Source organism: Gymnodraco acuticeps, unplaced genomic scaffold (genome assembly GCF_902827175.1).
Source record: "Gymnodraco acuticeps unplaced genomic scaffold, fGymAcu1.1, whole genome shotgun sequence".
Classification (NCBI taxonomy): domain Eukaryota; kingdom Metazoa; phylum Chordata; class Actinopteri; order Perciformes; family Bathydraconidae; genus Gymnodraco; species Gymnodraco acuticeps.
The window spans coordinates 26298-44326 of NW_022992066.1; the positions used below are offsets into that span (position 1 = coordinate 26298).

Consider the following 18029-nt stretch of genomic DNA (forward strand, 5'->3'; position numbering starts at 1 on the left):
ACACACACACACACACACACACACACACACACACACACACACACACACACACACACACACACACACACACACACACACACACACACACACACACACACACACACACACACACACACACACACACACACACACACACACACACACACACACACACACACACACACACACACACACACACACACACACAGAGCTGTGCTTCGATCATTGCCATTTTTTACAGTTACAAATTGTTTTACAAGTTCTATTGCTTCAACATAATGGCAACAGATGGTGCAGGTGAAAGCTGACACACACACACACACACACACACACACACACACACACACACACACACACCCCCACACACACACAAATACAGCTGTGCTTCGATCATTGCCATTTTTTCAGTTACAAAATGTTTTACAAGTTCTATTGCTTCAACTTAATGGCAACAGATGGTGCAGGTGAAAACACACACACATAGCCCCACACACACACACACACACACACAGCCCCCCCACACACACACACACACCTGTAGTGTCGGGTGTCTCTGATGGACCGCTCGCTGCCCAGCCGGTCGCTCTCCTGCAGGTTGAAGGCGTGCTCTCGGTACGGGTCTTCCCCCGGCTTCAGCTGCTTTGCTGACAGGTAAGCCTTCTCATCGAAGCCCCCCAACAGCTGACTCTGCTCTGTCCGCGGGGGCTGGGTCACCTGCAGGGCACACCACCATCAATAAACAAGGACACACTTGGACGTGTCAGTAGAAAATAAATGATAAAAAAAACACATCAGTCATTTCAAGGACATACAAACACAAAACCACTCCCTGGCGAGCAGAGAGGTGCAAAGCACAGCAGCACAATGCATCCTCCTTCACTGCCAGCACTATTCTTCTGCATCATTAAACAATACTGTGAAATGGCTGCATACCACATCCTCATAAAGGGAATTTGTTTTCAGCCGTCTGTCTTGATGAGTTGTTCATAAAAACAGACAGCATTTCATTTTTAAAAGTTCACTGTTGGTATTTTATAAGAATTAACAGTCCTTCTGGTCGAACACTTTACTCTTGTTAATTAAAGGATCAACTTTAACGAGGTAAAAACACAAATATTGTAGCAGTCCATTATTTTATATCAGAAAGACTTCTTCTTGCAGATGAGACATAGAAAATAAGAACTGAGCAAGACAAGTTATTTTTCTTATGACATGTCCTGAAATGTGACTATTGCTCCTGCAGCAATGTGTCGATGCTGAACTGTTCGTCATGCAGCCCTTATTAAAAATGCTGCCAATTAAATTCCTGTTGATTATCTCATTGATTAAAAGTTATTGGACCTTTCAGAGTTTTTCTGTCTTTGCTAAAACACACTTTACACACATACTATGCTAAGTGGTGTTCTGGCCGTTTGAGGTTCAATGTAATGCTCAAGGACACTGACAAAGGAGCAGGGAATCAAACAACTAAGCATGAGATTAATTGAGAATTTGCTTCACATCCTCTACATTTAAGCAATGTGTGTAAGTAGTTATCTCTTCTTCTGTGGTGCTGCACTGCAATCCCACAGCAACACTCATGCAAGACTCATTCCTGCACCACTCCATTGCATCAGAATCAGCCTAATGATTGAAATGTAAATCCAAATGTTCTTATTCAAGTCACAGTGTCAGTGCTAACAAAGCAAAATGGGACGGGCTGTCGTCAAATCAGAATACAAAGTCCTCGGTGCTTAATGGGTTTTTTCTGGAAGTAGCTTTAATACTGCCGAGTGGGAGGTAAATACAGTTAATGAATACATACAAGCAGATGAGAGAGGCTGTCATTAAAGAGAAGCTTTGGACAGATGGGAGAAAGGACGGAAAGGGTTTAAATAAAGGACGGAGCTTTGTTCTGTGCTGCTTTATTATGCTCACATCCAGGTTCAGGTGAGAGTGACCTCCTTTTCAGTCTCTCGGGGGGAGAGGTGGGAACATTTCAATGATTCACAGAAAGAAACATGTCTGACACTGAGACAGAAGGTTTAGATATCTCTTTGTTACCTCCACAGACTATAGCTCTGAACAACCCAATGTATACTTCCTACACAAAGCGAGCATCTGGCGGTGAATGAAGTGGAGCATTGAGCAGCTAAATGAACTGAGAGATGCAAAACAGAGATAATTGAAAGTGAATATTGTACTAAAATGCATCAGATGGAAAGAAATAAGACATTGAATGAATGCTGTGTCTGATCTGTGCTTAGTGGTGCAAAGTAACCGAGTGAATATTCTCAAGTACTGTGTACATTTTTAAGTAATTGTACATTAATTAAGGATTGTCATTTTTCTGCTACTTTATTATATTTCAAATGCAGATATTGTTATTTTAACGACACTGCATTTATTTGTAAGTTGAATAACTTTTCGATTGACTTGAGAACACAAAATATATTAAAAAATCGATTTTTCAGAAACTAAAATATGGAGATAAACTGCTTTACTCTATTTTATATGATATTAAAGTGAAATACTTTGGGTTTTGGACTTACAAAACAAGACATTTAAAGACATAACCTAAGACTTTAAGAGACATTTAATCTCAGTAGTAGCCAACATAAAACACAAGCTAATAGCTAGCTGTTTTAATTAATTAGCAGCATTAGCACTTTAACCTGCGCTCTTTTCCAGCTCATTAACACACTTTGTTTCGGTAAATTAAATCATCCTACCAAGCTGACAACGACCAAGAACACACAGCTTGTTAGAAAACACGGATTAGGTTGTGAAAAGGAAAGTAAAAAGTAAGCTAACGGAGTTTTTAGCTGACATGTAAATACCGTGTAAACAGGCTAACTTAGCATAGCAACGCCCTAGCAACAACTCTTAAAGGGATAGGCTCACAAAGATTGTATTTATGTATTTTATTTTATTAAATTAGTTAAAAACGATAAAAAAAAAAATCTGGAATCTGAATTATCAACATTAAACAAAACACAAATCTTTTCTTCCAACTATATACGATAATATACAGTATATTTTATTGATTATATACAGACAATGTATGTGTATGTTATGGTATTTGTTATATATTTGTCCTGTTTTTATTGTAGCTATTCTATTCTAAATGTATGTTCTTTTCATTACATGTTTTAGTAAACATTTTTATATTTTTATTGTATGTCTCACTCTTTTTAATAGTATCATTTGTAAATATGTATTGTTATATTTCTGTTGTTGTTATATATATATATATATATATATATATATATATATATAATATTATTTTAAATATGTTCTTGACTTTTTCAGAGTGGATATCCTACAGTACCTCGCCATAAACTCTTCTGATTCTAATTCAGTCACAATATCTGATAATGACACAGAAATAGGAACTCATTCTGTCACCATTACAGTGACACGACCAGCTGATCTCAGTGCTGCTCTGTGGGGAAACTAATCTAATTATCACCGCTCTGCAAATAGCCTTGGAGCACAGAGTTTAGCACCCAGAGGAAAGTCCCTCATTTTCCCCAGCTCTGTCAATTCTTCACACTCTAAGTTATTAAAGAAAACTGGTCAGATGTTCGCTAGAAATGTAGGCGTAGTGAACACAAGCAGCAGATGTCAACATATTCTTATCCTGGGGGAGACAGGAGGTTGGAAGTTGAACATAAAGGCAAGGAAACATGTTAGAGGCACAAAATACAAATAGGAACCTGAAAAAAGAGCGGGATAGGGTCCTTTTAAATAAAAAACATATGTATTATTTTTCTTTGGTAAAGCATATTATAAAAGTTGCGAAATAAATAATCTTATGATTATATCTTCCACAATAATCTACATGTCATCAGAGCCTCTCTCACCAGTATAACATATCAAAGAGGTTTTGATGCTCGTCACAGTTAAGACTCTCTTTCTGTATTTTATATCCCCGGGTAATCCTCAAGCATCAGCATGACTGCATTTTAAAAGCTATACAAAAAAAAAATAGTACTCCGAGGATAATAAGACAAAAATAACAGAAGGTTCTTCGAGGCTCGGCCTGCTGAATTAAATATGAAGCTCGTCTGGAAGATGAACACGTCTGCTGACTTCTTCCAGCCGAATTAAACCAAAAATCTGTGAAATCTGCCCAAAAGGCTGGAGATAAATCCCTGCTGTGGTCGTCTTCATGATCTATTTACACACTTACTGCATATATCTCAGGCCATAGATACTGTATTGATGTGTGCAAGCTTAGAGACAAGTATTTACATGTTTTGCCTAAATAAGTTAAATAGCAAAGTGAGTCATCACAAGCTCAAGCTGTGCAGCTGCATTTGTGCAAACTTCCAACACTTTATTTGTAATTGCAGTGTATCCTAACGTTTCCATAGAAGGCGATTCTCTTGGACTGAGTTTGGGAGGATGTGTTCAAAAAAAGATATGTAGAATATTCCCATTGGTTTAAAAAAATGTGCTCAATGCGAATTTAAATGATTTAAAAGGGGAAATAAACGGGGAATACTGGATGTCAAAGTATTCTGACCATTAGGCGCTTTCACACCGGAGTACTTTTCCCAGGAATAGTTCCGATAGTTCCTGGGATTGCGTTCACACCAAAAATATCTGGAACTAGATATTTTTTTCGGGAACCTTTTCACCCCATTTTCAGTCCCTGCTAAAGAGGTGGGACTATCCTGGGGAGGAAAAGGCGGATTGCAAACCACGCCCCGTAAAACTCTGAAAAGTGTTGTGAAGCCGCCATTTTATTTGCTCGCATTAGCATTATTAGCATTAGCATTAGCCCAGCGCACCAACGGAGAGGGACTAACGTATGGCAACACAAAAGAAAACAAGGGAACGGTGGAGATGAGGAGGTGTCGGCGCTCTGGCGATTTACTCGGAAAGCTTCAGTAGAAGCTGCTGGGAGTCCCAGCAGAGACACTACATACTGATATACAGCTGAACATCAGCAGGAGAGGACTCTTTAAAGTAGAGACACTACATACTGATATACAGCTGAACATCAGCAGGAGAGGACTCTTTAAAGTAGAGACACGACATACTGATATACACCTGAAGATCAGCAGGAGAGGACTCTTTAAAGTAGAGACACTTCATACTGATATACACCTGAACATCAGCAGGAGAGGACTCTTTAAAGTAGAGCCACTACATACTGATATACACCTGAAGATCAGCAGGAGAGGACTCTTTAAAGTAGATACACGACATACTGATATACACCTGAACATCAGCAGGAGAGGACTCTTTAAAGTAGAGACACTACATACTGATATACACCTGAACATCAGCAGGAGAGGACTCTTTAAAGTAGAGCCACTACATACTGATATACACCTGAAGATCAGCAGGAGAGGACTCTTTAAAGTAGATACACGACATACTGATATACACCTGAACATCAGCAGGAGAGGACTCTTTAAAGTAGAGACACTACATACTGATATACACCTGAACATCAGCAGGAGAGGACTCTTTAAAGTAGAGACACTACATACTGATATACACCTGAACATCAGCAGGAGAGGACTCTTTAAAGTAGAGACACTACATACTGATATACACCTGAACATCAGCAGGAGAGGACTCTTTAAAGTAGAGACACTACATACTGATATACACCTGAACATCAGCAGGAGAGGACTCTTTAAAGTAGAGACACTACATACTGATATACACCTGAACATCAGCAGGAGAGGACTCTTTAAAGTAGAGACACTACATACTGATATGAAACCAGAAAACAAGCAAAATAGGGCCCCTTTAAAATAATGAAAAACTAAGCTTAAATTACAAAATGTGATGCCGATTTGAGAGCCATAAAGTTAAAAAGCATTAGTGGAGGTTTTATAGATTCAACTTGAGGTTTTGCACGTGTTGCAGTAATGGAAAGAAAAGCTCACCCATGTCTAGACCGCATGGTTAACAGCACATTTAACCCAGTTCTCTCATGAAGTGTTTATATGGTGACGTGTTGGGTTAAAAAAGAGATGGGGACAGTGTTAGTCATAAACAAGTCTGAGCAAGAGAACCAGCCTCATCTGAAGACGTGGTGATGGATGTGTATCTGAGGTCAGATGTTTACAGATGTGCTGATTATTGCTAATGTTACAGAGAGATTTACAGTGTTTCTGTACGGAGAGTCCAAGTGTTGCTGGGAAATTAGAGCACTCAACGCAGGAAATGAGAGGAAAAAATGGAGCCATTCAGTGCAAACAGATTTCACAGATGAGGTCATTAGTGAAACAAATGTTGCTAATGAAAGGGCTTATGGGAAAGGGAGGGAGAAAGAGGGGGAGATACTGTAATGAAAGTAATGGATGAAAAAAAATGGAAAAACAGAAGGGGGGGACAAAATAATATTTTAAAAAGGGAGCAATGATTGAGGAAAGACAGATAAGAGAATAATGAATGATGTAACGAAGGAGGGAAGGTGTATGGATATAGGAAGGGTTGACACGTGGAGAAGATATGATAGAAAATGAGGAAATGAAAAACAACAAAAGGGAAAGTCAAAAGTAGAAATAAATAAGATTTAAGTTGGCTGGATGTTTAATGATGTCCTTTGCATTTGTAAAGTGTCTTAAAAGCACTCTGTAAATAGATAAATAGTAAGTATATAAATACTAAGAAAGAAAGGATTATAAAACTAAGAAAATGCAGTGAACCCCTCTCTCTCTCTTTACTCCCTCTCCTCTCTGACCTGTCGCTGAACAAACTGCTGCAGAAATCTCAGTTTGGTGACGGAGGGCAACGACCCGCTGAGCAAACAAAAGATTACCCCAAAGCACACAGTTCAAAGATCGCTCTGATTAAAGTCCTGTCCAGCAGCAGAGATAAAACCCCTCTTTTCTACGATCAGACACTCTGATACCTCATTCACACCAACGGTGTTTCAGGGCCGCTTCGGAGCTGGAGCTTGAAAAGCACCAGGTTGTCCTGTTCACACCGCAGCGGAGCAGCCTCTTAGCTCCGGAATCCGGTTCGTTTCAAGCAGAGCTAGAGCAAAAGCACTGCATACGCAGGGGCGCCGCCAGGGATTTTGGGCCCCATGAAAAGATATCTATCTTATAGTCCAATACTAACTGCACAATATTTACTGACACTGAGCGGTGAACATATAACACTGTGCAGACGTGCAACATTCTGCTGCAGTAGAATTCACTATTTGATATAACACTAACATTCCTGACAATAGACCTCAATAGTCATCTTTTATGGTGTACATGCCTTTTTAATAACATTTTTGAATGGAACATTGAGAAGCTGCTGGGAGTCCCAGCAGCTTCTACTGAAGCCAGTCCCCAACTCCGGGGACTTCCGGCCGGGGACTTCGGGTGGCAGTATAAGCCATATATAGCCGTGAAGTGGTTTGCGGCCTGCCATTAAACCCAAACCAGAAGAAGAAGAAGTGACGTCAGCGGCTTCATTTGCCTAATCCTCCCTCAGGAACCGGTGTGAACGCGATCGGCACTTAGTTCCATAGGGGAACTAAGTGCTGGGAACTAAGTACGGCAAAGCAGTGGCGTAGCCACCATAGGGCCACGGTGGGCTCAGGCCCACCCAGTTTACTCATTGGCCCACCCTGAGAAAGCTTCGGTGTCATTTTTTTATTATTATTATAAAAAAATGTATTCACCCATTGAGAATATCCAAACATTCAAAGTGAAATTCAAGTGAACAAAAATCGAGTTTAATTAATGTTGTATGTGCTTTATCCTCTGAACCGAACTCATTTACGGTAAAAAACTGACTGTTGGTTCCGGCGCTGGCCACAATAACGTGAGAGAGGCAGAGAGCTGCCTGTAAAATAGATGATGGCTCAAAGTTCACTAATGAACTTTGGTTTAAAAAAAAAAAGCCAGACTCCAAGAAGAGCCCCCACTGCCCTCATCTAGCAGCGATCTATACGATCATTTTCTGATAACGATGAAATAGCCCCGCCTCCCTCTCCCCACGTCTCCCTCTCCTCTCCTGCTGCTGGGCTGTCAGAAGAAAAAAATGTTAACGGAAACTGCCGCACGGTTCCCTCGTCCCTTGGAAGAGGCGGAGAAGTGGGTGTTTTTCATCTGCTGGTGGACAGTCCGGAGAGATATACACAGGGTTGGGTTGTAACGGAATACATGTAACGGCGAAACGTAATCAGAATACAAAAATCAAGTGTATTCAGCTGGCAGTTTACATTTGAAAAACGAGTAATCTGATTACAGTTACTTTGATTGATTGATTGATTGAAAAGTTTATTAACAGCTTGTATATTGGGTACAGTACAGTACAGCTCAAAACATACAATTGTTAAGGGGATGCAGACCAGAGAAAGACTTTCGTCTTGTTTACATCAGGGTCCCCCATTTCCAATTCATCATGTCATTTAAGACATATAAGACATATTTGACATACAGATGGCTTATTTACAATTTACATACAGGTGGTTTTTTACATACAGATTGCTTGTTTACAATTTTCATTTTAGATTTCGTTCTAATACATCCTAACCGGACATTTAAGACATACCAAGTCTACAGATATACAGTTAGTAACAGAGTCTAAAATGCGAGTATATACATAGATGGGGGGGGGGGGAAGCTGTCCATTGAACGACAGGTTGAGATTTGTACCATTACCGGGGCTAGTTTTGCAATGCTCTCCCCCGAAGGTGCTCTTTAAGAGAGGTTTTGAAGGTAAGTATAGTTTTACTTTCCTTTACAGTTGTGGGAAGAGCGTTCCACCTTGATGTGGCATAATTGCGAAACGTGTATTCCCCCTTTTTTGTGCCAAATCTGGGTTTCACATGATTTGTGGAGCTCCCTCTGGTGTTATGATCATGGTATTCCTTGACCTTTGGGAAGAATTTTGACATGTACATGGGTACCATAGAGGTGTAGTGGATCTTGTAGACCAGGCCCATTGCAAGTAGCTGTACTCTGTCGTCTACTCTAAGCCATCCTAGGTTGTCAAAGTGGGCAGAGGTGAGGTGGGTTCTAGATGAAAGGTCAAGCAGTAGTCTGACCAGTTTATTTTGCGATGTTTGAAGTTTTATTTTTAGCGCCTTGGAGGTGCTATGGTACCATGACGTGCAAGCATAGTCATAGTACCCTTGAATGCACCCTTCGTAAACCTGAAGTGAATACATTTTGGAATACTTATTGGAATTATTGGTGGAAAAGTTTCCTCACAAAATGTAATATTCATCACCGGCAGAACTGTGTGCACACTGCACGGCGCTGCAGCATGTCTGTGAGCGAGAGAGAGATGCAGCGTGTCTGAGGCCCCGCCCCCGCACGCAGATGAGAGAGAGATCTCTTTCAAAATATATTGAAAGTTAGAAACGGAGATGGTACGATAAAATGTGCAAGATAACGTTTATGTAGCATTTCTTTATTGTCGAAATGATGACATTTATAACGGGATCAAATCAAAGTGAATGGCCTGCTGCTGCTGAATGCATGGGGCAAGTGACTGGAACAAGTTTTTAAAAGTTATTATCGTTTCAGATAATAATAATAAATAATAATAATAATGATAATTCATTCTATTTAGGGTCGCCTTTCAAAGCACCAAGGACACCTTACAATTCATAACATATTCCAATGAAAGGTTTTAAGACAGTACAAAGAATGCAGTCCTGGGTGATGTGTTTTATGTGGGGTGCAGATGAGAGAGCTGTCCAGAATGACACCAAGATGTTGTGTTTTTTATGGAAAAAGAAAGTATTCCAAAAGTAATCTGCCACCGGTACCGGCGGGGATTGTTGTTCGCTTCTGATGCGCAGAAGAAAAATCTGGCCCACCCTATTTTTTAAAGGCCCACCCTAAAGTACATTTCTGCCTACGCTGCTGCGGCAAAGTACTTGGTGTGAACGCGGCTATTGAGGTAAAAGTGCTTCCACATTGCACCCTCTGATCATCCCCACATTGTTGGCCTGCGTTCACACACTCATGCAGACTTTTTATTCCAATATAAAACATGATGTGACTTCCTAAGCAGGCGTAAATGCAACAACTGCTTTCACCTTGAATTATTAAATCAGCGTTTAATGAACGTGCTGCAGCAGAGAGGAGCTTCCTGACATGTTGGCACACATCCCGCCGCACATGAGATACTTTTATTGGGCTTGTAAATGTGACAGAGGCTCCAGCATGTTGTATTTCCACAACAGCCCGTCTCATAAAAGTACAGCTGGATACGGCTGTTGGTCATTATTATCTAAATATTTAATTTGCAGGTTTTTTTCTAAAGTAGAGGTTCCCCCTTTCCCTGAAGGAACTCCTTTCTGTCATTGAGTAGACTAAAAACCCGGATTAGGCGACATATTTAATGCATGTTTTTATATTTAATTCAGTGCACAACAAAAACAGCTGAAATACAAATGGATGTAAAACAACAAGAAGCAGCAAATCCTCACATTTGAGCATTTTGGATTAAAGGTCCCATGTCATGCTTTTCTTGTTATCACCCGTCCCCTTGTGTTATGAAGGTTTTTCTGCATGTAAACGGTCTGCAGAGTCACAAACCCTCAAAGTACACTCTGTAGCGAGTAAAACTCTAACACAGAGAAGACCTGTCTGTGCTGCCCCAGAACGCAGCTTGAGTCCCCTCTCCAAATGGACCAATCCGTGGAGCACCTCACACACCAGGACCCAGAGATGTTCACAAGTCTTTTTTTGCAAGTCCAAGTCAAGTCTCAAGTCTTTGGTCACGAGTCCAAGTCAAGTCTCAAGTCTTTGTGGGGTGAGACTTGATCAAGTCTCAAGTCTTTGGTCACGAGTCCAAGTCAAGTCTCAAGTCTCTAAAAAATAAAAGTCTCATGTCTCTTCTGGTTGTAATAAGCCTTCTATTGTCTGCTGCTATCCAGTCTGTTAAGAATACTGCACAGCTATATCTAAGAAATTCAAAGCATTTACTGTATTATTATCACTCCTATATCTATTAGCATACAGTATCAGTACTGATTAGTTGTTTGTTATATGATCACTTTAAACAGGCTATTGCAATGCAATATGAGGACAAACATCACAGTTTAGCTAAATGCAAACAACTTATAAGCAAAACACTTCAGAATCAGAAATCAGTTTCACAAATACTTTATTAATCCCCCGCAGGGAAACTGTGTTAAAAGTACTTCAAAGTAAACATTTGTTCTTTGCAACTAAAAAAACTATTGCTGCAATATTATCTGAAATATACTGAACTGGTGATATTAAAACATGACCTGTTCCAAAAGAGATATCTACCATTAACACCATTTACCAGCCAAATGCTGGTCAATCATGCAAGTGGCTGGTACTGTATGTTGCACGCACCAGCCAACAATAACAATGGCAATCTATTGAGTGGCTGGTAAAATTTCAACATTCACTAGGCTAGCCATTTGGCCAGTGGACAAAAATGTTAAAATGTGACCTCTGCAACCGTATTGTTTAATTACACTGGGTCTCTAATGACATCTTTTAAGTCTACTATAAATAAACATATTCCTCTATCCTCTCACTCAAACCCAGTAATGGTAACCTGATAAACCTGTAACATTAACGTTACGTGGTCAACAATAAACCTGTAACCTGCCTATAAACCGACAGATGTATTTATGTATGTAACCAGTGCTGGAATTGGGCCGGTACTCACCGGTACGCAGTACCGGCACTTCTGGTTCTGACCCATGGAGTACCGGCACTTCTTGCTCAGTACCGGCATGCTGGCGGTACTCCGGTACTCATGCACCGTGCCAGTACTCAACACTCTCCCGCCGTTCTTATTATACATCCATATATATATATACAGCCGCCCGGTACTCAGTAGATGCGTCATGAGGTGCCGAACGGACATTCTCATCGCTCTAACCGCTGGAGTTTCACAGCGGCTGTCAGCTGTTTACTCCTGTCATTCAAACAGAACGTGCTGGAGAGGGGGCGGGGCTTATCTTCTCCATGTAAATACTGTGGTGGAAACGACTATGTCAAAATTAACCTATTTGACCGTGATTTAATAGTAATACACGTTTCAAAATAATAATAATAATAATGCCGAAGTAACAACATACTGAAAACTGTTAGTAAAACCATGTTTTAATGCTTTACAATTTACCTACCTAGATGCACGTGTGTTGTGTTTATGCAGTGCAACTCCCACCCAGTGGGTGGCTATGTAGAGTGATAGAACAGAGCAGGCACGCCCCCGAGAGAAGGAAAGCAAGTCACGTCACAAATTAGCATTTCTAAAATGTTAGCGTGGATTAATAAAAGTGCAAAAAGACAGCGGTTGTCGCCGGAAGAAACTTCAAATACAGAGAATGCTGTGCCTGTGTTGGAAATTGTGTCTGATGGGGAGCTTTCTTTGGTTGATCCTCCTGCTCCAAGTTCTAGTGCATTAGCATTAGCACTAGCTCCGCCGCCTCCTCCAGAGCCTCTAAAGTTAGCTGCTGCTGGCGCAACTGCCACCACCAACACCGGGCAAAGCGATGCACCTGACTGCTGGACAACGGACCAGGTGCAATATTTTTGCAAGACCAATGCATGGCTCCTTCTTAAAGATAAGAAGCTAGGATGTCGGATATGCAGAGATGTCAAATCTTTGGGAATACACACTGGACAAGGACTGAAACTGTCAACTGAATGGGGTGAGTGTGCAGTGTCTCATTTCGGTGTTGACAAGGGCAAACAACAAGCTAGCCTGAGAAAAAAAAATCAAAGAACATAAAGAATCACAAGCCCATGTAAAAGCTGCTGACATCCTTACATCTGCTTCACGTGAAACTATTCAACATCAAGTGCAGTCTATGCATAAATCTGAATTAGACACCACTATCAGAGTTTTTCGAACGGCATATAAAATTGGCAAACATAGCCGGCCATTCACAGACATGCCAATTGATTTGAATGTACAGAAACTGAATGGGCTGAACGTGGGCAGGGTTTTGCACTCCAATAAAACCTGTGGCGAAATCATCGACCACATAGCTCATGAGCTGAAGAAAAAAAATGGCAAAAGACATTACAGAAAACCAAAGAAAACTCTGTGTTTTGGTCGATGAATCTACCACGATTAGTGGTAAAACGGTGCTTGTTGTGTGTCTACGCTCAGCATTAGCTGATGCTGAGCCCGAAACGTTTTTTTGGGAGCTGATCGAGTTGGATGGAACAACGGCTGATGACATCACAAAGGCGTTAATGGAGTGTCTTGGAAGAGATTTTAACGAGGACTTTTTAGGTCAGTGTTTCGTTTCTTTTGCATGTGATGGGGCTTCAGTCATGCTAGGGAAGAGAACAGGCGTTGCTACCCAGTTGTGTAGTAAATTCCCAAGCCTGTTTGTGTGGCACTGCTCCAATCATCGTCTAGAGCTGGCAGTTGGGGATGTGGTCAAGGAGGTCTCAGGGCTCAATCATTTCCAGATCTTTTTTGACAAACTCTATTCCTTGTTCCATGCCTCCCCCAAAAATCAGAGGCAGTTAGCGCAGTTAGCGCAAGCAGTCGGACAGCGTCTCCTGGTGATAGGGCGTGTTTTGTCCATCCGCTGGGTGGCTTCAAGTGAAAGGAGCGTCAGAGCAGTCTGGGAAAACTACCGAGTGCTTCATGATCACTTCACAAATGCTGCAAACGACACGAGCAGGGATTCCAGAGACAGAGCAAAGTACAAGGGCCTGGATGATGTGCTCACATCTGCAACGTTTGTCAGCAATCTGGGACTGATGTACGATGCGCTCACAGAGCTCAGCGACCTCTCTCGGCAACTCCAAAAAAGAGAGATGACACTGCCTACAGCAGATAGGCTCTTAACTCGAGAAATACGAGTTTTTGAATCCATGGTCACCATGCCTGGCCCACACATGACTACAGTTCATACAGCTCTAGCTGAGAAGTCCTTCAAGGGTGTTTGCCCTGCGTGAGAATGGCAGGCTTGTACAGATTCATGCAGGTCAGTTTTTCCGCAGTATGGTAGAGAATCTGAGACACAGAATGACTTCCACAACCTCCTCTCATGTCAGCACAAGAGAAATCCCATTACATGGCCGGGAGGCCCGGGACAATCAGCTAATCCAGGACATGAAAGTTATCCATCCTGGAAGTTGGCCTGAAGAGGAGTTAGACGTACAGTATGGGGACGTAGAGGTGCTACGTTTGTGCGAAGTGCTGAAAGTGGACAGAAGAGAGACTGTTCAGGGCTTTCGCGAATACAAGGAAACCAGGGCATCCCGTACACCTGCTGCCATGGAGCCTCTACTGAAAGCAGTCCGAACCATCGCTGTCTCCACTAGTGAGTGTGAGCGGGCATTCAGCTGCATGAACGATATCCTTACTGCAAAAAGGAATGCTCTCTCTGTCAGCCGACTGTCCAGCCTGGTTTTCATTAAATGTAATGGACCATCACTAGGACAGTTCAATCCGGAACAGTATGTGAGGTCCTGGCTGGCAAAGGGAAGGAGAAGTGCTGATGAAAGAGCCTGTCCAGCTCCAGCCCCTGATACTGATGTCCCCAAGGCCTTCTGGAGCCTTTTCTAACAATGTGAAGTATATTGCAAAGCAGCTCACCCAGTGAGAAGACTTTTGGCATAATGTGCCGATTTGTACAGATCCTGGAGATAGAAGGACTTCAGACCAACCAGGGAGTTATCTGATCAGCTTGGTGTTCAATGTAACTCTTTACCATGGCTCAGACTTTGTTACTTGCAGTTACAGTTTCTCATTTTAGATTGTGCAAATTTTGCATTTGTTTTGACATGTTCTTTGTTCATGCTCTTTATCATTTTTCTGAGTTGGAAAGTTAGATTGCATCATAGTTTACTTTATACATATTTGTATTCTTCAGTGGTGAAGTATATTGCAAAGCAGCTCAGCCATGTGAGAAGACTTTTGGCACTTTTTCGTTTTTCGTTTCTGAGTTGGAAAGTTAGATTGCATTCAAAATGTACAGAAATACTTAATTTTGTTAAAGCTTTTTATAAAAAATGCTTCTGACCAGAGCTTTGTTTCCTTGTCATTAATGTTGAACACCACCAGAGGGGCTCTCACCTGAAAGGTCTCTGCTTCATGTGTCTTCAGCAGAAGATCTAGACTTTGATTGCTATATTTTCAGTTAATATTGACCTTACTGAGCTTTAGCCATATCCGCTGCCTATCATAAAAAATGTTAAGTACAGTGAACCTTTCTAAAATATACAGTAGTAAAGAGACAACCCACCAGCATTATAGTAGCCAAATTCTTGTTTGTGGGCTGTATATATAAAATTGACTTGAAAAAGTTGCTGATTTTAGAGTACTGGCACCTTTTTCATTCCAATTCAAGCACTGTATGTAACTATGTATTTTTCTACGTTTAACGTTAGCCAGGTGGCAGCGGAACGTAATGATTAACGTTACCGACCTTTTTTATGTCATGTCAAGAGTTGGATGTCAACGCCACTCAACTCAAACAAGTGTGACAAGCAAACAAGTGTGACAAGCAAACATTCACTCATCTTTTCAAATATTCAGTTACAAAGCTAGTAGCAAGCTAAGTTAACATTACATAGCTGATGCTGAGCTAAACATGTTTGCTAACCGTCCATATGCGTTAATGTGACTGACCTCTCCGGGTGAGTTTTCAAGTGCCTGATGACATTTGACGTTGTTGCACCAGCATCCTTGATTTTAATATTGCAGACTTTGCAGTGTGCGCTCCTTTTGTTGGTGCCGCCGGCGTTTTGTTCGAAGTTTTTATAGTTGAACCTAATTACAAGCGGTACAGCTGCAGGTGTGCCGCCGGTCGCCATGGTGTTACCATGATGTTAATGTTAAAGGTGGGGTAGGTACGTTTGAGAAACCGGCTCGAGATACACTTTTTGTTATATTCCATGGAATGCTCTTAACATCCCGATCGCCGGCCCGGCTAAAGTAACTGGATGTCCTACCTGCCTGTCAGCCTCCCATCGGGGCACAAACGTATCTCGTGCCCTCATTGGTCATGTGCGCGTTCGTGTGTGTTGGAGGAGGGGCTCTGTGAGGAAGTGGCAGATTTTCTCCGGTTGTGTATTTTCAAATTCTAGCGATCTCGAGCCGGTTTCTCAAACTTACCTACCCCACCTATAATACGCCAAAAATAGAAAACACAATGATTGTTCACGAGTCCCAAAACACGAGTCCAAGTCGAGTCCGAAGTCTTTTGAGCAGGAGTCCAAGTCAAGTCTGAAGTCTCTGTGTGTGCGACTTAAGTGCGACTCGAGTCCGAGTCACAGACTCGAGTCCCCATCTCTGCCAGGACCCCTTGGCTAACTAACAGGGAGTCCCCATTGACTTGCATAGAGCTCCCTGGTAATAGACGAGTTGGGATGGTGGAGAAATGCTCTCCGCAGACCCATTCTCACAGCGTTATAAACCTTTTTCTTACTCAATATCAAGCCACACTTATTGTTTTTACTTCGGCTGTGAGTGTTTGTGTGCTCAGGATGAGATTCGCGCTGTATCGCCGACAAGCCGTTTAGGACAGAGAGTGAATACACATACTATACAGAGATGCTGTATGAGAAACCAATGTGAGTTTGAAACATTGAACAATATAAATCTATTTTAGTAGACCTCAACAATGGAATTATGATCAGTAGAAATGGCCATGACATGGGACCTTTAATCATTTGCACCAGAATGTACCTAAAGTACAACAAATAAAGTACTTTATTGCACAATAATCAATGAATAAACCCCTGACTGAGGTCTTTTTTGGGATATTTTGATATTATATTTAATGCATAACAAACAAATGCATAACAAAAAAAGTGTGCAAATAACCCAAATGATAATTAAGGATTTAAACAGAAGAAAAGCTACAAATCTTCACTTGAGCATTTTGGTCAAGTACTTAAAGGTCATGGCCATTTCTACTGATCATACTTCCATTGTTGAGGTCTACTAAAATAGATGTATACTGTGCAATTTTCCAAACTCACATTGATTTCTCATACAGCATCTCTGTATAGTATGTGTATTCACTCTCTGTCCTAAACGGCTTGTTGGAGCTCCTGCCCCCCCCTCCCCTCCCTGTGAGCCCAGTGGCCGTCGCACAGCGAAACACAGCCCGAACACACACACACACCTGCAGCCTGGCTGGGAGTTTGTGTTTGTGCCCAGGCTGAGTTCCGCTGTGTCTCGCTGTCTCGCAGACCCCACACCAGTGAGCCAGCTCACAGTGTCCCGCTCCTCGCAGCAGCGAGCCTCGCAACGTCCCGCCGAGTGTGTGTGTGTGAGGAAGTCCGCGGATTGGTCCAAACGTAACGGCTCCGCGGATTGGTCCAAATGTACCAATCTGCGGAGCCGTTACGTTACGTCACTATACCTGAAATACGTCACTATACTCAGGAAGAAAACAATGGAAAACGAGAAATCTCCAACGAGGCGTTCTGGGGCAGCACAGACAGGTCTTCTCTGTGTTAGAGTTTTACTCGCTACAGGGTGTACTTTGAGGGTTTGTGACTCTGCAGACCGTTTACATGCAGAACAACCTTCATAACACAAGGGGACGGGTGATAACCAGAAAAGCATGACATGGGACCTTTAAAGTGAAAGTACTCCTTCAGCACAACAGCCCGTTTCAGAATAATACTATTGGATCATACGACCCCGGACTGAGGTCGAGTGACACAGTTTATGGATATTCCATATTATATTCAATGCAAAACAACAACAGTGAGGAATAACTGATACATTGTACAATTAACTGAAGTATTGATCGCAATAAACTTTTTTTTGCACAAAAGTTTGTGTAAAATGAGAGATTTTGGTAAATTTCGAGCTTTTGCTGTTATTTTCTAGGAACTTTTTATACAATTATGTGTAGATATTATGTTTTAAGATGACTAATGTAATGGTTTGGTCTTTATAATGCCAGAAAATAAGGGAAAATGTTTATCACAGTTTCTTAAAGTCTTTAAATGTCTTGTTCTGTCAGTCCAAAACCCAAGATATTCCCTTTAATTTGATAGCAGGGTATATGCAGGAATCCTGAAGTCAAAAGTAAGACCTTTGAAGACCTTTTTTAAGACCCTTTCCATACATTTTAAGACCTCATCGCCACTTCGAGTTCTAACCGGTTACCT

General features: G+C 41.5%; 1 protein-coding gene across 1 annotated transcript in view; it reads right to left on the bottom strand.

Moving 5' to 3' along the window:
- The window catches only part of galnt16 (UDP-N-acetyl-alpha-D-galactosamine:polypeptide N-acetylgalactosaminyltransferase 16), a gene marked incomplete at its 3' end in the record, with an annotated part of 44545 nt that overhangs the window by 23452 nt on the left and 3064 nt on the right, over positions 1-18029 (bottom strand). Inside the window, 1 exon segment of the mRNA XM_034202271.1 lies at positions 515-693. Within this exon segment, the coding sequence (XP_034058162.1) occupies positions 515-693 (179 nt within the window).